At 34.8% G+C, this 24,596-nt stretch overlaps 1 protein-coding gene across 1 annotated transcript; it reads left to right on the forward strand.

Annotated features, from left to right (window-relative positions):
* The first annotated feature begins 1,378 nt into the window (after positions 1-1,378).
* On the forward strand, positions 1,379-23,626 carry LOC122309903 (pyruvate dehydrogenase E1 component subunit alpha, mitochondrial-like). Its single transcript, XM_043123672.1, has 8 exons — positions 1,379-2,255; positions 2,343-2,422; positions 5,543-5,620; positions 22,364-22,459; positions 22,565-22,636; positions 22,724-22,777; positions 22,940-23,005; positions 23,274-23,626. Exons 1-8 carry the CDS (start codon positions 1,541-1,543, stop codon positions 23,316-23,318), a joined length of 1,206 nt encoding a protein of 401 aa, XP_042979606.1. The 5' UTR covers positions 1,379-1,540; the 3' UTR covers positions 23,319-23,626.
* The last annotated feature ends 970 nt before the right edge of the window (positions 23,627-24,596 follow it).

Below are 24,596 nucleotides of genomic sequence, written 5' to 3' on the forward strand. Positions count from 1 at the left end.
ATTTGGCCTATATTGGATTAGTCAAACTAAAACATCCACAATATTAACTACTGTAAATTTATTCTGTAAGTCATATATGACTTGAACTATATCAAAGTCATGTGTGTTTTATTATTTCCAACAAAATCTGTCCCGCACGTTCTCTTTCTCCTTGTTGGGGCTCGTACATATTTGCAAGTATTTGTGTCATTTCTTCTATCTTCCTAAGTACGTCTTAGCGTCCATTAAAATTTGATTGATGGAAAATTGCATTAATACAATGCATGGTGCTACGTAGAAACTGTAAATGTATTTATAAATTGTTGGATTGTGAAAATGATAGTAATAACAGCACAATTTGTTGCTAAACTAGAATGCTTATTTTATAAACTATGAAAATAAAAATAAAAATAATTATTAAAAATTGTTGGGGGATAGATGGAGATTATGAAAATGAAAATAAAAAAGTATTTAAACAAATAAAAAATTGTATTATAAAATAGATTAAAAAATAATAATATTTTATTATTATAAAAAATGGGATGATCAATCCAATATGGAATTCAAATTTTGAGTAATTAGTCAAAAGTAAAAAAGTCCCGTAACTTTTAGATAACTAATCTAATGCTAGTGCTATTAGCAGAGAGTTTTGCACAAGGCCTTTGAAGTATGTAATGACCTAGCTTTTAGGAATGTGATATTGGAAGGGGATTGCTCATATCATCGAAAGCTGAGATATATCATAAGAAAATACTGGGCAGATTTGCTTGGTAATTATGCCTCGACACTAATGTGCTGTTTGAATTTTATCAGCAATATGTTTGACTATTAATTTAAAAAAGAATCTTGAACATAACGAATATATATATTTTGAATAAAAGACTTTTTGGCTGAGGAAAAAGAATTTGAAGTGTCGTTTGGACTTTGGAGTGTAGGCGCAGCTGAAGAAGAGTAGTAGAGACTGCGCCAACTCAGTCGCGCAGCACATTTTTATTTACTTTCTGCCGTTCCACGGAAGCAAAAAAGTCAACATTTGACTGTTAAAATGGTTTTAGTTGTACGAAGGCTCGAGCTTACACACACCTGACACCAGTAGGAAGTAACCTTGCTTCGTTTTATTTAAGAAAGAGATTATACGAGTCATTTCTATCTACTACAGGTTATATTTATATTTATTTTTTTTATTTTTAAAATTAAATTAATTAATTTAAGAAAAAATTTAAAAAAATTAAAAATTATATATAATATAAAAAATAATGAATAAATTTTTTTCTAAAAATTAAAAAAATGTTACATAAGTTTTTAATCAAATATTTTTTTTAAATATTTTAATTAAGAAAATTTGTAGAAATTATATAATAGTTATATATATATATATTTAAATAGTTAAGTCTGTATTATTTTGCGCGATAAACCGATTTTTATAGGAAGTGCTCTGAGCTCCACTTTCGTTTTAGCTTCGAGTCTTCCCTCGCTGTCCCGCCAAACAAATTCTCCTCTCCTAAAGCCTCTAACAAATCACAGCACAACGTCCACGGCCCACTGCGTTCTAACAATCGAGATGGCTCTGGCGCACCTAGCCTCATCCTCATCTCGCTCCAATCTCCTGAAACCCATTTTCGCCGCCTTATCTTCCACTCCGTCTCTCCGCTGTCCGATCTCCTCAGCCGCCGCCGACAACACCAAAACCCTCACCATAGAAACCTCCGTGCCTTTCACCGCCCATCAATGCGAGGCGCCGTCGAGCTTAGTGGACACCACCCCGGAAGAGCTCCTCACCTTCTTCCGCGACATGGCAACGATGCGGCGCATGGAGATCGCTGCAGACTCGCTCTACAAGGCCAGGTTGATCCGCGGGTTCTGCCACCTTTACGACGGCCAGGAAGCTGCGGCCGTGGGCATGGAGGCCGCGATCACTAAGAAGGATAGCATCATCACCGCCTATCGCGACCATTGTACCTACCTTGCCCGAGGTGGGACCCTCCTCGAGATTTTCTCCGAGCTCATGGGCCGCCAGGGTGGGGGCTCCAGAGGGAAGGGAGGGTCTATGCACTTCTATAAGAAGGAGGCTGGGTTTTATGGCGGTCACGGTATAGTCGGGGCTCAGGTACCGCTAGGTATTGGCTTGGCCTTCGCGCAGAAGTACTCTAAAGATGGGACTGTGGCGTTCGTGTTGTACGGTGACGGTGCGGCTAATCAGGGCCAGCTGTTCGAGGCCTTGAATATAGCTGCGCTTTGGGATTTGCCGGCGATTCTGGTCTGCGAGAACAATCATTGTAAGGAAATGGTAGATTTAGGGAAAATATGGTTTATTTGTTTATATGCTCCGCGCTTTAATTTGGATGTGCTTGGTTATATCACAGATGGTATGGGAACGGCAGAGTGGAGAGCGGCAAAGAGTCCGGCCTATTACAAGCGTGGGGATTATGTTCCTGGATTGAAGGTGAGTTTGATCTGCGTTAGTTGATTGATGTATCAAATTTTGGATCCTCTCGTTCTGCACATGTTGTTACTACATTGTTATCAGTAATGAAAAGTTGTGGTTAGTGAAAAATCGATGTACTCCTGTTTTCTAGGAAATAACTATGTGCCATAAAATATTAGATAAGTGTGGCGTTGTATTTCTCAAATGGCGTTTGGTTCAATAATCTACATTCTCTCCTGAGGGGGGATTCTATTATGTTGGAATGCAACTAAATTCATGTTTGGAATTGACTAGGAATCTAATAAGATTTTTGGGAATATTAAATTACTATGTTTGACTTCTTCTTATGCATTTATGGATACCGAAATATCTTATGTTTCCCTCTTCAGGTGCACAAGACTGTTCTATACAAAAATATTTACAAATTAAACATAAATTGTGGTTGTTCTTTCATTTCTCGACATATAAGTCGTATATACTTGTCTGTTTATTTATTTATTTTTTTAATTTTTTTCTCAAACCAAATAATCAGATTCATTTTCCTTTGTTTTGCAGTGGAATCAATTAAATTCTCAATTTTATAAATAGATTTTACAAATGGTTGCAATCAAATAAAAAACAGCATTAAAAAATCATAAAAAATCCTAGCTTGTATTTAGGTGTTTTCTTTCGTGTACTTCCTGGGTACTTGGCTATGCCTATTTACTTTTTAATAAAATTCTCTTATTACTGATTAAAAAAAATATAAAACATCTCACATAATATACTTTTCTTGTATAACCATAACAGTATTTACTTATCAAAAAAAAAAAAAAAATCATAACAGTATCCAAGGTTTTTCTTTAAATAAAAAAACAAAGTAGCATAAAAAAATGATGCTAATTGCCTTGATAACATAAATATATCACTGCATTTTAAAAAAAAAAAAAAAATGTTCCTATCAGGTATTGGTGCTCATTTTTAAAAAATCCTATTTCCTACAGCAACAACATACCAGCATTATCCGATGGATATATACATATTGTTTTAGGATGAAAATGTATGTAACATTCATGGAGTCAACTTTGCGATGACAGTTTCATCATTTGGAACATTAACATATAATTTTTTTGGTAAATTTATTGGAGGTTCATGATGGCTTATAGGATTTGACAGCAACCACAAAGTATTAACTAGCAATATGTTCTTCATTCAAACATTCACCCCTTTTTCTCACCATACACAATTCTGCTTGTGCACATCGACAAAGACTCAAAGAGGTAAAGAACAGATAATAAAGTCAAAGCAACCGAAACAGTAATTTTTGTGTTTTTGTAGCCTTTCCATATAAATACTTAGATGGCCTAAAGTCTTCCTAGAGAGTATGCAATTGAGAAAATGAATGTTTTTCAATTTAGAAAAAAAAAAAAAAAACCCCAGGGCTAGGTGAATGTGGACTCTCTCACCTCTCTACAAGAGAATCCACATTTTCAACAAAAGTGGGTTGTGAAGTTATTCATATTCCCCATCTTTTTGGACTTGGAATTCTGAAAAAAAAAAACCCACATCCTAATACCACATTAGTGTTTTGAGTGTTTAAATTGTATTTCAAAAGTCCAGAGACTGCTTAGCCTGTCATTGTGATTGAGTAATTTTCTTGTTTGATATCGTTATCATTTTAATTGCTGGTCCTGTTAGGTGAATCAGTTCTCTACTCTTCTGCAAGCCACATTTTTTCTTTAGGTAAGTTGATTAAAGAATGCGGCGCTGATGTCATTAATGTCCAAATATCGTGGCTTACTCTTATGAACAGGACATGGAAATGCTTGCTGTTTCTAAATATTGGTGCATTTTAGATGTGGTTAACCTGCTATGACTTTTAGATTTTTTGGATGCTAAAATGTTTATGAGTTACATGTTCAAGATTAAGATATAACATATATTCAATCTTTTAGATGTAGTGTCTGAATGGCTTTATTTAATTTTCCTTTGATATATCATTTTGGAAACTTGTGTTCTAGATTGAAAACTGTCTTAGGGATATTGGTTTGTAGAATGCTGACACAAAAGGGTAGTGGGGAAAATGCTTTTGACATTGAAGGAGTCCGGTTTCCTCTATCTCATTTCTTGTTATGATAAGTAAAAGAAAATACATTTAACTCTTATCTGAATTTGGCTGCTGCTTGTATGCTGTGTGAGTGTGGCTGTGTGAGTGTGACATATAATTGGCCTTTTTTTTTTAAGAACTATAAACGAGCTATTTGTTTCATACTCATGTATTATTGGACATCTTTTGCATTTCTTGTATTGTTATTTCCTTTTTCAACACAGTTATTTTTCTTCCACCACCCCCTCCCAAAAAGAGGGGGGAGGGGGAAGGGGGAGGAGGGAGGAAAAGCCCAGTTTTGTGTTTCCAAAGAATTGTTTTCATCAATCTGGATGGGAGAGTTTTATGCTTTGATATTCCTTACCTTTCTTTTATAACAAGTGGCATATGTATGGTCTCCATAACTTGCACTTTTAAGTGTCATTTAACAACTTATGTTATCATATATTGTATATGTTATATTTTGTTTCAGCAATCAAAGCTAGAGATTTAACCTTTTAATAATGTGAATTATTTTGAGAGATTGCAGGGCTGGTTTGGATTCAGAGGTGAGATGAGATGAAAGATGAAAGTTGAATAAAATATTGTTAGAATATTTTTTTAAATATTAGTATTGTTTTGGTATTTGTAAAGGTTGAATTATTTATTATATTTTGTGTGAAAATTTAGGAAAGTTATAATGATGAGATGATATGAGATACTTTCTGAATCCAAACGGGGCTAAGATTTATTGTTGTCCATGTGGTAAATACATGGATTAAAGTATTCTAATAGACATCCAAGTGTTTGTGAATTTTATGATGTATGTTTTAACACATTTAAGTTTTATATCTGTTGAAAATTAATAGGTTAATCTGGAGTCGGTGGTTTGAGTATCAATAGAATCAATGTCTTCTGGAGGAAAGAAAATATCATGTTCTTTGCATGCTGAAATGATTACAATGCTAGTCTGTTGGCAGATTTTCTTTTCTAATATTAGGGGATTACTTATATTGCCTGTTTTTGAATTAAAATATTGCTAATGGCTTCACATATTTGTATATACGAAACAGGTTGATGGCATGGATGTCCTTGCTGTGAAACAGGCATGCAAATTTGCCAAGGAGCATGCTTTGAAGAATGGGCCAATTGTGAGTTATTTTTTCAGTTGTTCTGGTATTAATATTTTTCGAAGTTCCTTCTGGAAGCTATTGTTGATTGTAGTTAAATTTCCACTTAATTTCTAGTCCACTTAATTTCCTCACCTCATTAATCAAAGAATATGATAATTACTTGGTAAAAACAATGCAAATTTACCCTTTGAATTCAATATAGATGTAGTAGGATTGAATTTATTAATAGTTTATTAGGAGAAAAGCATGCCCAAGATGGTCTCAATCCATCTCCTTAGGGTGGCTATAGAAGTCTTTCTTATATTTAAGTGTTGGTTAATAATTTGCTTTTAGTTTAGGCTCGTTAAAGGCATTATTGTAATAAGTATACTTATGAGGGTATAATTTCAATTGTATGTTTAGTATATATATAGTGGAACAATAATGAATAGCGTGAGATTTTTTATTTATTTATTTTTAATCAAAGGGTTGTTCGGGTTTGCTCCATGTTTCACAACATGGTGGTATCAGAGCATGCTTCTTGTTGATTCCATTTGTAAGTTTGATTTCGCTCGGTCTGTCTGCATACATTAAAAAGAAATACTGATGCTATTAATTATTGTTCCACTATATATATACACATAACATACAATTGACGATTATACCCTCATAAATTATACTTATTACAATAATGCCCTCTAACACTCCCCCTTAAGTTAGGGGATATATATTATATAAACCCAGAACATATAAAATTGAAGTTTTTTGTTCTAAAAATGCTAAAGTATATTGTGGGTAACCCAAATGGTAAGGGCCCACTTGTGTGCATGTGCTCCATGTCACAAGTTTGATTCTCCTTGAAATCAAACTAAGATTTAAGTGGGAGGCCATAGCAGTGGGTTGCTGTGCTAGTCTCCCCATGTGTGAGTCCTAAGGGCTTTACTATAGGATGGTTCCCCCGATATAATAAAAAAGAATATTAATCTAGTTCCTTTGCTACTTAAGTAATAAATGAATTGTTCATCAAACCTTATGTTCTTATACCTACCAACAGAATGGTGTGGTTGAACACAAAAATTGTCGTTTGTTAGATGAAAACCAAGCACTTTTACTTCACATGTATATTCCTAAACATTTTTGGAGTGATGTCGTCCTTACTGTTTGTCACCTTATCAACCGCATGCCTTCATCAGTCCTCGATGACGCCTCTCCTTTTTCCATCTTGTTCCCCATATCTCCTTAATTTTCTCTTCCTTCAAAAATCTTTTGGTTTGTTTGTTATGTTCATAACCTTAGCCTAGCCTTTGATAAGCTTGATCCACATGCTACCAAAGCTATCTTTATTGATTATTCCTAGACTCAAAAAGGATATCGTTGCTATAGTCCCGTTCTTAGACGCTACTTCAATATTCTGTCACATTCTTTGAGTCTATATCCTATTTCTTGGACACATCTTCGATTGGTGAGTGATTTTCTACCATTGCCTATTCTTACCCTTTCATTCTCAACCTCGCCCACTCTTACTCACTCTTCCCCAGTGCCTTCCACCGTTCCTTTACAAGTTTATTCACATTGCTTGTGGCCACTTGCTCTCATGCCTCCACCAACCTTGTCTCCGTCTTCAGATCCTGAGTTACCTTATATTTCAGATTCTCAACCTATTGCTCTTGGAAAAGATACTCGTTCTTGGGTTACTCAACATCCGATTAGCCAATTTCTCTTGTCATGCATTTTCTCTTTCATTCTCATGTTTTTCTTTTCAACTTTCAAAACCTTTTGTTCCCAAGACAGTCCTAGATTGTAACAACCCGATCCAATAATTCTAAGGTCGGAATATTGATAATTTTTATTGGACTTAAATTATATTTAATGGGTTATAATATATTAGCCCAAAGCGATAAACTATTGAGGTTGATTAAGATTTTTAATTAGGCTAAATAACTAGATTAAATCACATTTGTTATTTATAGAACGAGTTACTTCTTTTAAAATTTAAAGATTGGCCATTAGAAATTTATTTCAATTTAAAATCATCACTGATTGAAGTTCGTTATGCCAAAGTTTTGAAATTTGTTCCGGTGACCATTTCTATTGAGGTACTGGAACGGAATATTTGGGTATCGGTACGTTTCAGTGTACCGTTTCGGGATATACATTATATGAATAAATTATATATATAATAATTATATTCCAAAATAAAATCAATACAAATCTTAAAAGTATACATACCTGATAAACTTAATAATATTTCTCAATAGTGAATACAAGTCTTAAACACTCATATTTATAAAACTAAATAAAATATCATAAGTTCTCAATCCAACTATTAAAATAAATAATCATTCATTGTAACATACTAACCTAGAATAAGACCTTAGATTAATTCAGTTAGAATTTATTTATTTATGTTATTATTTTATTAATTCATTTTATTATTTACTTATTTATCTTCAGTTGCTTATAATTATTTATTTGTTAAATGAGATAATAAACCAGATTAGTTAGAGTTTGAAAGCGGGTTCCTTTATCTTGTATTCTTTGTTATTATTGGATAGGTTTAAAATTTTATTCAAAAAGTTTCTGTGATTAGAACAACACTCAAATAAGATCCTATCTAAACTCCTCCTGAAGACCCACGTAAATAAGAAACGCTTTCTCCATAAAATCTCACAATAAACTCAGACTCTTCACACAAAAATCTGGGTTACATGGGTTGAAGAAAACTCACACTTAAGGCCTGTTTTTCCTGCACCCTCAGCCAACCACCCCCAGGACACCAGAGAACCACCATTAGCCACATAAATTGCCGGCCAATTCATCTCCGACGAAGCCACTCCTTTCCGGTAAGCCCACGACGGAATCTTCTCTCTCCCTCTATTCTTTGTTTCGGTTTTATAGATTCTCTCTCTCTCTCTCTCTCTCTCTCTCTCTATAACACTCCGTTCCCGTAAGATAGAGACGTTACTAACAAGCATGATAAAATGCCCGGTAAAGAGACTCATTACTCTGAAATACTTCATTTATTAAAAAAAACTTAATTGAAACGATATAAATAGTCTTGAAACTTGAAACTGAATAAAGCAAAACATGAGCTAGTCTTAAACAAGACTAGTTATTGAAATGACATAAAAGAAACTTAATCCTTGTGTAAATGACACTTATTCATCTCTAAGTCTTTATACTAAATCTACTCCTGGCCATCCAGCTTTGCATCATCATAATCACCATCTGTGGCAATCAACATAGAAGAAAACAAAAAGACAAACAACAAAAATGAGTCGAATATTCAGTAAATAATACATCATACCGTAAAATACTATCTAGCTTAGCATAAATTTGATTTTTAAAGCCTTATCATAACTTTCATATAACATTCATGGATTAACATGAGCGGAAACATTCATAATCATGACAAACATGAAGCGTGAATGCATGAGTAACTTGTTTATCTTGAATTATACTTATTTCATAGTGAACCACGCTTGAGTCCATGACACCACATAACTTGTCATGTAGTGAAACACGCTTGAGTCCGTGTTTCACTTAACTTGCATAACGTGGAGTGAAACACGCTTGAGTCCGTGTTTCACTTATCTTGCTTGACGTGGAGTGAAACACGCTTGAGTCCGTGTTTCACTTATCTTGCTTGACGTGGAGTGAAACACGCTTGAGTCCGTGTTTCACTTATCTTGCTTGACATGAAGTGAAACACGCTTGGGTCCGTGTTTCACTTATCTTACTTGACATGAAGTGAAACATGCTTGGGTCCATGTTCACTTAACTTGCATGACATGGAGTGAAACACGCTTGAGTCCGTGTTTCACTTAACCTGTGGTAACCATGCTTGAGTCCGTGGTACCGTCTTAGCATAACTGTGGTAAACACGTTTGGGTCCGTGTTACCTTAAAATGTTTATCTTTTTTGATACATGATAATTTTCTTGGACTTCATAGACTTTTCTAGCATGGCATATTCTTGTACATGGCATGGCATAACATGATATATTCTTGTACATGGTATAGCATAGCATGACATGGCCTAACATGATTTAATCATTTTATGACATTTCATGGCATGCATGATCTCAGAACTACATGAACATGGCATATATGACCTGGCTATTTATTACATGGCATGCTTGACTTAAGTTATTTCATGAACAATACATGGCATATATGGTCTAAGTACTACATGAATGAAGCATGCATGATCTGGCTATTTTAATTCATAGAATACCTATATTAAATTATTATATGATCATATCATGGCTTCTATGTGATTTTAGTAATATTCAATCCATCACTCAACAATCCATAATAGCATAACATATATATAGGCTTACTTTCATGTAAATCATCGTAATTCATAGAAGTTCGTGAAAGCGATCTAACCTTGACTTGGCTCTTAGCGAAACGTAGATAACCATCAAAACCATATCATATTATCATACCCAATTATAATATTTACATTACGCATACATTTATATGATCATATTATTTATCTCTTAGCGCTGCTTCCGAAATCTCACGTCGTAGTTCGTGACCTATACGAGGCACTAGACGTTACTAACTTTCTAGAAATGTGTCGTAGCAATCTAATTACTTAAAATATTAACATAGAGATAATTTAATAAATATTCAAATAAAAGATTACATAAGCTAATATTATTCCAAAACTCATATCAGGATACTTAATGTTTTGTGCAAACACATAACTTAATAATTTTATAAAAACTAGTTAAAGGTTAATTGGAATATGAACTATGATAATAATCTGAAACCATATAATAGAATACTTTAAAGGTATGCTTAAAAGCCCTTAAATGTTTTCCATAAAAACAAGTCTGACTAATATATTTATTTAATTAAAACAGTATGCTAATTTATAAAAAAAAACAGCCTGCTTTACATAAAAAATATTTTCTGAAAACAGAACAGTAAAACAAGCCTACCAAAATTAAACAAGCCCAATTAAAACTAAGTCTAATAGATGTATTATAAAAAAAACTAGGCCCAACACCCTTAAAAGGAAAACTCTTGGTTAAAGGGCTTAAAGCCCAAAGGCCATAGTAATAAAAGAATCTGGTCATGTTTAGGAGGGTAGAAGTTAAGGGTCAAAGGGCTTACAAGTAATTATGGAAGCAATGAAGGGGCTTTTTGGGAAGTCTGGAACAAAACAATTAAAATGAATGTCAAATCTTACGGGAGTGGCTCAAATACATGACACTGGAAGTTTGGAACCAAACAGAAAAGAGAAATAAAGGTTGTGCGATGCTTACTGAGAGGAAACTGAGGCAACGACGACTCGGGGTGGTTGAGAGAGAGAGAGAGAGAGAGAGAGAGAGAGAGAGAGAGAGAGAGAGAGAGAGAGAGAGAGAGAGAGAGAGAGAGAGAGAGAGCTGTCAAACTGAAACCAAGAAGGGAGGAAAAGAGAAGATTCCGACGTGGGCTTACCGGAAGGGAGTGGGTTCGACGTGAATGGGCTGGTCGGCACTTTCTGTGGCAGTTTTCGGCAAGTTGGTTTCCTTGGTTGGCTGTGAGAGTGGTTTTCCAGGTTTGTAGGAGCTGTTACGTTGGGCTGGTGTGAGTTTTTCTGCAATCATTGTGTGTGAAGAGTCTTGAGTATATTGTGGGGTTTTATGGAGAAAGGGTTTCCTATTTACGTGGTCTTCAGGAGGAGTTTAGATAGGATCTGATTTGGGTGTTGTTCTGATCTTAGAATCTTTTTGAAAAAGAATTTGACACCCATCCGATAAAACAAGGAAAACAAGATAAAGGAAACCATTTTAAATCTCTAACTAATCTGGTTTATTATCTTACTTAACAAATAAATAATTATAAGCATCTGAAGATAAATAAGTAAATAATTAATAAAAAGAATAAATAAAATAATAACATAACTAACTAATTTCTAACTGAATTAATCTAAATTCTAGGTTCGTATGTTACACACTCTCTCTCTCTCTCTCTCTCTCTCTCTCTCTCTCTCTACTGTATCGCATTACCTTTCCGAGAAGGCTAGTGGCGTCGCTAGTCACTCCCAGCTTTGCCTCAGCTTCTTCTCAGTAAGCATCTCACGGCCATTTGTTTCTGTCTTTATTTTGGGTTTCAGACTTCCAGTGTTGCGTATGGGAGCCACTTCCGTAAGTTTAGTGCTTCATTTTAATTGTTTGTTCCAAACTTCTCAAAAAGCCCCTTCATTGCTTCCATAATTACTTGTAAGCCCTTTGACCCTTAGCTTATACCCTCCTGAACGTAACCAGATTCTTTTATTACTATGGCCTTTGGGCTTTAAGCCTTTTAACCAAGAGTTTTCCTTTTAAGGGTGTTGGGCCTAGTCTTCTTATAATAAACCTATTAGACTTAGTTTTTAACTAGGCTTGTTTAATTTGGGTAGGCTTGTTTTACTGTTCTATTTTCAGAAAATATTTATTATTTAAAGCAGGTTGTTTTTTTTATAAATTAGCATACTGTTTTACTTAAATAAATATATTAGTCAGACTTGTTTTTATGGAAAACATTTAAGGGCTTTTAAGCATACCTTTAAAGTATTCTATTATATTGTTTCAGCTTATTATCATAGATCATATTCTAATTAACCTTTAATTAGTTTTTATAAAATTATTAAGTTATTTGTTTGCACAAAATATTAAGTATTATGATATGAGTTTTGGAATAATATTAGCTTATGTAACCTTTTTATTTGAATATTTATTAAATTATCTCTATGTTAATATTTTAAGTAATTAGATTACTACGACACGTTTTCTAGAAAGTTAGTAACGTCTAGCACCTCGTATAGGTCATGAGCTACGATGTGAGTTTTCGGAAGCGGTGCTAAGAGGTAAAATAGTATGATCATATAAATGTATGTTAGTAACGTCTCTATCCTACGGGAACGGGGTGTTACATTCATTTTCATTAATAAGACAAAAGGATCAACATTAGCGAAGTCACTCAAAATATTTTCTTTAATGTCATTGTCACCACCATCATCATCAATATCAAGACCAACATTAACACCCTCTTCCAAATTTTGTGAGGTTAATGGCTCCTCAATACTTCTCCAATCCAAGTCTTCTCCATCAATAAGTTCCGATTCTTCACGTATCCATTTCTCTATCAAGTCAATATTCTCAAGATTGATTGGATCCAAAGCATCTCTTCCCCTCTTTATGTTTCTACCAAAATAAAAGTCACATGTAAGTGAAAATATTACATATGTTTCAACAATTAAAAAACATTATTTTTGAAAATTTTTACCTCTCACGAAGCTTCAAGTTATAACGAACAAATACTAGATCATTCAAACGTTTATGCTCTAATCTATTCATCTTCTTTAAATGAATAAACTCAAATGTACTCCAATTTTTTTTACAGCCTGTTGCACTACAACATTGACTTAATATGTCTAATTTCCAAAAGTACTCCACCATGCAACTACAACAAAAGTGCAATTATAAATTATTACTTAAAATTAAATAAAAGAATTAAAATACAGATTCACACTATTTAACAAAGGATATTGAGGTTACCTGGACTACTTTTTTCATGCTGGTGTATTGCTATTGGTTGCCCAAAATCACTTTGTGCATTCTTATACAAGTCAATTTATTGAATGATCTCATCTTGCTTATCAATATCAATTTCCAACTTTATAATGCAAGTCATAAACCCTCTTGAAACATCATTTTTACTTTTAAAGTAAGGGTTAAAGTAAATTCCAGGGTTACGAAAACAACTTACTGCATGTAATGGACTATGAAGCTGCTTATCCCACCTAGCATCGATGACCCTGATGAATGGCATAAATGCAAAAACTTTGTTCTTCAATCTTGTTTTTATATTCTCTTTGGCTTTCCCCCCCATTGACAAGTTGTAGTACTCGAACCAAATGCTCGCTGATTGTTACAATCAACTGACATTGAGCCCAAAATTCTCTATCTTCTAGAACAATCCCGGCTATCTCCTTCCCTATGTTGCTTTTAGAATAATTTGATACAATCCACTTATTACAAGTAAACATTTGTCTAAGCTCTTTCTTAAACAAAAGTAAGAATTGGATACTTAAAAAATTTGTAGCAAACCTTGTGACTGCAGGGCAACATAAATCATGACTTTTGGTGAAATCTTTTCTCATCAAAGCCAAAATCCAAGCATGGTTATAAATGAATTTTGTTATCTTCCTTGCCTTCTTTATAGTTTCATCAATAATAGGAAAATGCCTGAGATCACAAAAATTCTCTAACATCAAATCTATACAATGAGTTGTACAAGGGGACCAAAAGAAAGACCCATACTTCTGCTGTAACTTTTTTCCTACAGCCTTGTAACTCGCATCATTGTCCGTTATGAATTGCACAACATTCTCCACCCCAACTTCTTGAACAACTTCATCAAAAATGTTAAAATAATGTTTCAGCATTTTTTCTAAGGCCTGATGTATGAATAGACTTCAAAAATATTGTACCTTTTGGGTAAAAAGTTAATTATTGATTGTTGCCTCTGGTTTATCCACCCATCTTCCATTAGTGAACAACCACTATCCCTCCAAGATGTTTTAATATCTAAGAAATAATTTTGAACGTCAGTCACATAATTCTTCAACAGATTTCCTCTCAACTCATGTAAAGGATCCTTGAATTCTGGCCCGATGGCAGCTATGACATCTATAGCTGGTTGATAAAACTTGGATTGAAATGCATTGAAAGGTAAATTAGCATCATACCACCAATTTGCTATAGTCATCTTTGCTTTGTCAATCATTTTCTTTGAACATATAGCACTCTTAATAGAAGGTTGAGACCCAGGAATTGTTCTTGGAGCAAAAAATCTGCTAAATGCAGTCGTTGACTTTTCACCTACTTTCTCATTCCCCTTCCCCTTCCCCTTTGAATCATGAATGTGTCCTTGACTCCCTCCCTCATCATCATCATTGACAATATCAACATCATTATATATTAAATCTATAGGGCTTTCACATCTAATCTCTAAACTTAGTTTTCTTTTCTTCTCTTTGTTTTGTTTTCATTTCATTGACCAACTCCTTTATTTGCCATTTTATATCATTAGGGACCTTTTACATGCTTTTACATCACTTGAAATCCCACCTAGATGATACTTCAACCTCGTGACTCCACCACCTCTAATTATTTTGCTACAATAGAGACATTGAGTACTATTTTTTGCCCTTGGTACTACACGTGCATGGCCCATGCTGGATCCTCTGATCTAGCAGGAGCAACTGCTGTGGAGATATTACTATTTGATTGGCAACTAGACATTTATAATTTATACTCCTACATTATGAAAAAAAAAAAGAGAATCAACTCAAGATCCAAAAGCAGATCTATTATATATAATTCTATATGCACATATCTTACCAAATTATCAATCTCAAATTCTCAATACACAGAGCAAAAATATTTTATATTTGTAAAATATGTTATTTGGAAGGAGTGAAACTAATTTGAAAAATTGGTATATTCTATTAAGATCTGAAAATATGACACATGACAAGATCTTAACACTCAAATGATAAAAGATGATTTAAGAGTGTAAATCAAGTACAGTTCAACTTATGCATGATTAAGCTGAAGGAAAGTTAATGCAGCAATGCAAAAAACAGATGATGAACTACAGATTGCATCTGGAATAATCACATAGAATGATTTTAAGTTCCATAAAAGATTAGTTCTTTTTATTTTTAAATGTTTATGAACTAATAACAACAACAATTAAGAATATGCATTTGCACAAAAAGATGATGAGCCTTACTTATAAAAAAAAAACAAACAGATGATGGGCATTTCACTCTTAAGTTATTTCCAAAAGCACATAAAAATATGCATTCATTCAGAATCATAACAACTAACAAGATATGAACCATCAATTCACATGTCACGAACCAGGAAACACTTAATTAAATCCATAGTTCCTAACTTCCTAAATTAATCCTAAATTCTAATACCTGCAGTGGGGCCGATCTAGATATATGATTCGGAACGGCAGAGGAAAGACGAACTGATAGAGGCCAAGAGTCAGCTGTGGTCGTCAAGGACCCGAGGCACAACATTGTTGCTGACTTGCTGCACCTAACGAATCGATTCATGGCTGGCCGATGGCGTTGTTGCTACTAGCCAAGACTCACGAACGGAGCTGCGACGTGAAGGTGGCGTCGTTGGAGTACTGTGGAGGAGATCAATGATTGAGCGAAGGCCAAAGCGAAGGGAAGCTGTTGGATTTTGAATCTAACTTTTGAGAACCCAGGGGAAAGAAAATGAAATGGGAAGGGGGAGAGGAGAATCGGAGAAAAAATGGGAATCAGGAAAGGAAAATAGGAAAAATTAAAAAAAAATGTAAATTATGAAAATGCCATGGAATTAGTTATAATTACAAAAAAACCATTGCATGTTTAATTTTGGACCTAAAAGTGAATTCCGGCCGGAATACCGGAATGGACCGGAACGAGCCGAAATGGTTGGAATTTAGAGCGGTACGAAATATACAGGTAGACAGTTTCGGCTACTGGTATGGAGTAGAAAATTTTGGCAATTTCGGCTGGAACGGAACGGATTTCAAAACTTTGCCTTGTGTAGTTTTAGTCACGGCCAATCCCAGATTGAATGAATTACTATATCATGTTTTTAAATTTAAACTCTCTTCTTGAATGATTATGACCGAGTCCAACTTGAACTCATTGACACCCTTTCCCAAATCTCTCTATAAATATTTTTCTTTTCGTGTATTATTTGCAAAAACCATAAACCTCCGTAAGTGCAGCGGTTGAACCCAAGATATCCAGTCCAGCACCGTGCGTGTCCCATGTTTACTACGCCAATAGCCGACTTCCTCATTCCTTTTACAACATCCCGCATGTTTTCTCTCTCCTCTCTAACGTTTGTTTTCTTTCAAGCTCTTGGTTAATCTATTTCTCTAGCCAATGTTGAGCGCATGAAAGGAGAGAGGTCAAGTCTCGAACAAAAGAGATTTTGGCAACCAGAAATCAATGACAGACGTTTGTGTAATCCTGAGCAACCAAGTGGGCTTTTACACGTTCCACAGAACCATCAAGATGGGGACTTGACTGTATACACCCATTTACAGCCATGGGTTATTTATTAAGTGGTAGTGGAACCAAGATCTCATGTCTTATTATGGTGAAGAGCATCAATTTCATTCTTCATTGCTATCTTCCACTCCGGATTAGATAAAGCATCTACCTAGCTCCTCACAGTAAAGAAAGACATTTTTTTTTTTAAAATCACAAGTCGGAGTGCTACAACTGAACTTGACATAAAAATATATTTGTTTTTTATATTCTAAAGGAAGTCAAGTACAAAGATTCTTTATAATAAATAGAGTCGTTTTGTATTAAAATACTAAAATAATAAATGAGTGCGAAGCATTTATTAAAATTTATCAAAGTCCATGCTATAAAAATCATAATTTAAAATTTCCATACATGATCTAGGATATTATCACCTCTCCCGAGACTAGGTCCCATCCTGCTTATGAAAACTTGTGTTTTATGCAACATGACATGCATGAGATGAATAATACATATAACTATAATATGCAAAATGAAATATGATGAATGACATGCTTGCAAATATCATGACATGTGTTGTACATAAACACTAGCTTCCCAAGAACTGACTTTAATAATGATATATATATATAATTAGCTAACGTATATTAACCTAATTTATGATCAAGCTACTTTACCTTGTAATGTTAATCCAATATTTTCGAAACGCATTTGTTGGATGTTAAAAATGTATTTCTACATGGCGACTTGTAGGACTAAGTTTATATAGAGCAACCACTTGAGTTTGTTGCTTAAGGGGAATATTGAGGTGCTGTATGCAAGTTACAAAAATGCACTATATGGTTTGAAGCAATCATCTCGAGCATAGTTTAGAAGGTTTTCTCCATGTTTCACAACAAGCCTAGCATATGCTTGAGAAAATTTCCTATGACTCGAGGTTCTCTTCATTCTCAGCACAAGTTCCAATTTTGGAGCCAAGGGAAACAACTTTTTTGTTTTTTATGAGACTCGGGAGACCATCCAAATGCAACATGTCTTTTATTTGGTTAAGCCAAGGAAACAAATATTGCTAGATAAAATTATTAATTGACATCCCTTGTTTGAGGGATTTAGTTGGTGCTTTAGAATTTGGGAGCAGCTCCCTTCCCATTCGAAGCCCTCTTGTTTCCACCCATTCTAGCTTTAGACAAAACGAAAAGTGTGTAAAAATGTTATCTAACGACTAATAGTCTTCCATGTCATTACCACTTCAAAATTACTGCTAATGAGTCATGACACAAGGAACAGAGGTAGAGAACAACTAACAACGGAAATGGTGGGAGAAAAGAAGTTAGACTGCAAGATGGGTAAGATTGTAAAGAGCAAGAAAGAAAAAGCAGAGGCCAGGCAAATTTGGCATGGGGATGGAGGTGGTGTTTGGTGATAAGAACAATCTACTACCAATTTCATCAGGCAAGGACAATGCTTCCTTGGTCATCCATTCCTTGTAGATCTAAGAGGAACTCAATAATTCTTCCTTGCCTGAAATATGGTTACTGCTTCATCACGAGAATGCCAAGTATTAGAAGCCACATGTAATTCAACAGTGTGAATTTCACAAAACCATGAATGGATTTTAGAATTTGTTGAAGTAATTACTAGACAAAATGGGCCACATTGGCAAAAGCCCACTTTAATTTAGCCTCTTTTCTAAGGACTTTGAATGCAATGGTGGTGATTTCTAGTCAACTCTTTTGCCTTTCAAAATCATCTCGGGTTTCCTTTAAAACAATAATCTTGGCTTCCTCCACTTCCCATTGTGTAAAATAAGAGTTATTCATTTATTTATTATTTTTTTGGGGTTTTTTTTTTTTGTTTTGGGTTGGGGGGGGGGGGGGGGGGGGGGGTGGGAGGGGGAGAGGGAGTTTTTTGGGTGTAAGGGAGGTAGAGAGTTGTTGTGCTAGTGAGATTTCATATGCTCGACACAATGAGATAATTGTTGCGAGAGAATTACGGAGAGGATTTTATGGGATTAGTTTTGTAACATGAGGTTGGAAGACGTGGTTGTAAATTAGGTAGAATTAGGTATCGACTGCTGTAAATAGTTGACATACGTCCCTTCCTATGTGAGCATCCTATGTAAATATATTACGGAGAGGATTTTATGGGATTAATTTTGTAACATTAGGCTGGAAGACACGATTGTAAATTAGATAGAATTAGGTATCGACTGTTATAAATAGTTGACATACGTACCTTCCTATGTGAGCATCCTATGTAAATATATTTTCTATATAAATGAAAGAAATATGAGAGAAAGGTATTCAGACCAAAAATTAACATGGTATCAGAGCTTACAGTAGGTGGCGCAGAAGAAGAAGCAGAGGACTGAACAACAGCTTGAAAAGCTTGGGATTGGCGATTATGAGGCCGTATTCAGCAGTCCTTAATGATATGGTTTTCTTTCTTGCAGTAGTTACAAACTTTCTTAGAACAGTTGCGAGCAATATGACCAAATTTCTTGCAATTGAAATATTGCAACTTGTTCCTCCCTTGCCCTTGTGCTGCATAGGCGACATTTATAGTTTCAGAAAAGACCTTATCAGAAGTCATACTTATTTGAGTGGATAACCGCTGTTCTTCACGCAACAATTCTCCCAAACAAAGATCCAAAGAAGGAACCGGATCACGGTTCAATAAACCAGTGCGAACATGCTCAAATTCGGATAGAAGCTTCATTAAAAATTGATCGCGTTGATTATCAGCATGAACTGTTTGAAAGGTTGTGAGGGCTGCAATGGGAACCTTAGCATAAGCAATGGCAGAGTACTCGCTCCAAAGGTTAATGAAACCAGAATAAAATTGGGCGATAGGTAAGTTTCCTTGACTATAATTACTAATTTTCAATTTTAATTGGAACTTTCGAACACTATGATCCTGGTGGTAAATACAGTGAAGATAATCTCACATAGCTTGAGTTGTAATAAAACAATGAAGATTGGTCACAGACTCAATCGTCCCCAATAGCCAAGAGATTACCTTAGTATCATTAACCTCCCATTGAGCAAATGCTTTTTCATCAATGGGAACTTGAACAGAACTATCAATATGATTTGATCATTCTTTTCCTTTCAAGAACATTTTAATTTGAAATTCTTATGTAGAAAAATTCTTTCCAGTAAATCGGACACTAGTATTTTCAATAGACATGATGAACAGTACACTAAAATAAGCCCAAGCACGTAATGCAAATAAAATAAGCGGATGGAAATAATTTTCAGCTCAAATAAAAATGAGCAAAAAAGTAGCCCAAATAATTGGCAACCCATGTACTGCCCAAGGTAAGGCCAAAATAAGCCCAAAAATGAGGTAATAAAAAAAGCACAAAACAGAGAGGCAAACCAGAAATGTCTCTGCCGAGAATCCACGTACTGCCAAGACCCAAAAAAAACACTTGTCCAGCAATTGAAATAGCTACCCAGCACAATGGAATCGGCAAATCAGACCTATGTGAAAAACGAAGCACTTTGTCGATCACCAGAAGCAGCCCAGTCACTCCACTTCACTCAGCTGCCACGGAAAATGCTGACTGCCTCTTGACACCCACACACTCCTCTACAAAAACTGTCTATCGGTACTAATGGAGACACCCGTGTGCCTATGGCCACCAGAAACAACCCATAAGTTGTCGACCAGGACCAATCTGCCGACAAGCACCAGAAACTACACTGCCTGATAGTAGTCAGAGAGAAAAATGGTGACCAGCACCTTCGTCAGTCATGCCAGAAATGGTCGACCATTACAACCACTAGATGATGCCGATAGCCTCAAAGAGATGCAACCACCACGAAAAACCACCGAGAGAAGTGGCCCGCACAAAAGGACAGAGTTTTCCAACTCTGAAAAATTGGTCCGACAGCCACCAAAGCTCAAACCCACAAGGTTTGACCCCATAGAAAGCGTCGAGACCCACTAAGAGCAAGAAAGAACTTACTGAGTCAGTGAATAAAATCCTCCAAAAAAAAAATTGCACCGTGATTAAGACCGAAGCGACGGAAATCAGAGGGGCTCTGATACCATGTTAGTTTTTGGTCTGAATACCTTTCTCTCAGATTTCTTTCATTTATATAGAAAATATATTTACATAGGATGCTCACATAGGAATGTACGTATGTCAACTATTTATAGCAGTCGGTACCTAATTCTACCTAATTTACAACCGCGTCTTCCAACCTAATGTTACAAAAATAATCTCATAAAATCCTCTCTGTAATATATTTACATAGGATGCTCACATAGGAAGGTACGTATGTCAATTATTTACAGCAGTCGGTACCTAATTCTACCTAATTTACAACTGCATCTTCCAACCTTATGTTACAAAACTAATCCCATAAAATCCTCTCCGTAATTCTCTCGTTAGTCAATTTATGCAGGCTCTATGACATCTTCATTTAGCTGCTGTCTACCGTATTATCCGATATCTGAAGGGCACCTCTACACTCGGGTTGTTCTTTACTAAAGACTCTCCTTCACAATTAGTAGGATATAGTGATGCTGATTGGGCCGACTGTGCGGATACTCTTCGCTTTGTTACTGGCTGGTGCATGTTCTTAGGCAATGCACTCATTTCTTGGAAGAGTAAGAAGCAAGATAGAGTTTCCAAGTCCTTTACTGAGTCAGAGGATTGTGCTATGTCTTTAGCATGTTCGGAGATCACTTGGCTTCGTGGGTTATTAGGAGAACTTGGTTTTCCTCAACTGCATTCCACTCATCTTCATGCTGATAATACCAATGCTATTCAAATTGCTGCTAATCCTATATTCCATGAACGTATGAAACATTTTGAAATCAATTGTCATTCCATCCGTGAATCATTTGACAAACATGTGATTACTCTTCCTCACATCTCCACCGAACATCAAACTGCAGACATATTTCTAAAAGTCCTTTCTCAGCACCGACATCAGTTCTTGGTTGACAAATTGATGCTGGAAGATCAACAAGCATCAATTTGAGAGGGGGGGTGTTACGAGAGAATTACGGAGAGGATTTTATGGGATTAGTTTTGTAACATTAGGTTGGAAGACGCGATTGTAAATTAGGTAGAATTAGGTATCGACTGCTGTAAATAGTTGACATAGAAACCTTCCTATGTGAGCATCCTATGTAAATATATTTTCTATATAAATGAAAGAAATCTGAGAGAGAGGTATTCAGACCAAAAACTAACAATAATTTGGTCAAGAAGCCACTTAAAAGCTAAATGTGCAGCCTCTATTTTTAAGAGCTTTGAAGCTTTGGTTTATTAAGGAAGACAAAGCAGAAAAATAGAGGTGCATGGGACAGACCCTGCAACTCGTCGAGGCATTTAAGCCTGGGGGTAGGACTTTTAAGTGTGGACTGGATGCACCTTCTGGGCTTTTAAGTTTGAACAACTTTTAAGCTTTTATCATTATGTTAACATGGGGTAGGACTTCGTCGGATTTCCTCATTATCAAATAACTATATTCTGCTTTTTATATAGTAGACTTCTACTTGTACTTGTTCCTAACTTTAGTAGGCTTCTAATTGAACTCATACTGGTGATAAAATGGCAGTTATTCTCTTGATAAAAGGATGGCTTAAAATATAATTCTAGCTTAGGAGTGAAAGTTGCTGAATGTCTTTCTAGTTTAATTCGACTATATATTTTTTTTTCCTTCTACTATCTATAGACATGTTGGTTGATTCATTCGTGATGCTTGTGTTCAGATTCTTGAAATGGACACTTACAGGTACCACGGCCATTCTATGTCTGATCCTGGTAGCACCTACCGCACTCGTGATGAGATTTCTGGTGTGAGACAGGTCAATCCATACCTGATACTCCTTTCCACAAAGGGAAGCAATAGTTGATTTTATTTGGTAGGATTCATGTCTAAATTTGTGTTCTTTTTACCAATATGATTCTAGGAGCGTGATCCAGTTGAAAGAGTAAGAAAACTGGTATTGTCTCATGATCTAGCTACTGAAAAGGAGCTAAAGGTAATTTATGACGCTTGAATTTGAAGTCTATATTGAATGCTGTACTGATACAGAACACAACTGGATATAATTTTCTCACTTCTGCAGGATACGGAGAAAGAAATAAGGAAAAAAGTTGATGAAGCCATTGCTCAAGCCAAGGTAGGAAGCACTCTTGCAGTTATAGTTTTGAAATTGTTTCAAAGTTCTTGTTCCTAGTTGTAGCTGTTATTTGTTTGTATATTTTTCAATTTATGGAGAAACATTATGGAATATTTTCAATTTCCTGATGGTTCATTGTTTTTTCACCTTCAATATTTCCAGGAAAGCCCAATGCCCGATCCTTCCGAACTCTTTACCAATGTATATGTGAAAGGTTTTGGAATCGAGGTACTCTTTGTTACATCATACCTGTTTATTTTTTGTGTTCAATATTTTTTTTATCGTTTTTGCTTCCTCTTTAAAACTCCAATATTGAGATATACCACTTGATCAAATTGTACAACTCGTTATGCTTTTTAACCACTTTATGAAATGGAGTGGAATTTCTGACCTTTGAAATTGGCTGCGTCATGCGTATATGAATAATGTTATGGATTCTCACCTGATCGATCTTTTTGTGTTCTTATGATGGTGATTGCATTGATATTGGTTGCAGGCATGTGGACCAGATAGGAAAGAAGTCAGAGCTGTGCTTCCATAATTCGACCTTTTTTGTGGGAAGTTGCCAAAGCCCCTTGAACGACACCCCTTTCCTACCCAGAAAAACCAACACCCATTAGATTGCAACAATAAAATGGTTCGAGTAAAGATGGTAAGCGCTTCCTGGTTTTTGAAGTTCAGTCTTTTGTATGTATGGGAAACTGATTCTTTAGAAGCTGTGGCGGAGTTGCTACATTCTGCCCTATGTTTTTTTGGGGAGCCTAGAATCTGACATTTATGTGATTGATCTGAATATTCCCATGCTCCTGAAAAAATGTTTACTACATTCAGTTTCAAGTCGTGGGATTATTTTCTTGGTGCCTCCTCTATTTCATGAACATCCTGTATATGCTTTTTTTTTTTTTTGTTTTTTTTTTTTTTATAAAATATAAGAAAATCATTAGAGCATTCACAATGGATTTTGTAAAATATAAATTTCTGTAAAATATGAAGAAAGATAGCCAAAAGTCCACTCCAATGGATTATCTATTCTATTTCCATTTTCCATTTAGCTACAATAAACCTGCTACATTTAGTGGTTATTGTTCATTCTTCTAACTATTTTTTTTTGAAAAAAAAAAAATTATGTTTTTCATTTTGAGCTCGTTTAGATTCAGAGATTGTTTCATCTTATCATTATAATTTTTTAAATTTTTATACAAAATATAATAAATAATTAAATTTTTTCAAAATCTAATTAAATTTTTTTAAATCTCAAAATAATAATAATATTAAAAAATAATATTCTAACAATATTTTATTTAAATTTTAACTTTTATTTAAAATTATCTCATCTTATTTGTAAATTTAACGAGTCCTTCTTTTTCCTATACTTTCTATCTTATTTTCATTTTAGCCCTTTATCCACGAGCCTAGCTTTCTTATCCCTCATCTACTCTCTAGCACTATCATCTTTAACTTACTTTATGCATGAATCTTGATGTTAATAATAAAGTTACCCTTTCAATCAAGTGTAGGGCATCTGGTTATATGGAACATATACTCAAAATTAAATTAACTTTTTCTGAACAAACCAGATTTGTTTGGTTTAAGCCAAACTTACTTTCAGTGAAAATGATCAAGATATCACGCATTATTTCATGGTTAAAAAATGAAAAAGAGCTCTAGCCAAAGTCGTTGGCAGGTATGTTTTTTTATTTTTTATCCCTTTACTTTGTTTTTAGGTAATTTAAAATATGATATTATATATGAAAAGATATTGTAAATATCAAAATATATGAGGTTATCATTAATAGTTAGAGGAAATATTTGAAATGAA

This window comes from Carya illinoinensis, chromosome 5 (assembly GCF_018687715.1).
Source record: "Carya illinoinensis cultivar Pawnee chromosome 5, C.illinoinensisPawnee_v1, whole genome shotgun sequence".
NCBI classification, from domain to species: Eukaryota; Viridiplantae; Streptophyta; class Magnoliopsida; order Fagales; family Juglandaceae; genus Carya; species Carya illinoinensis.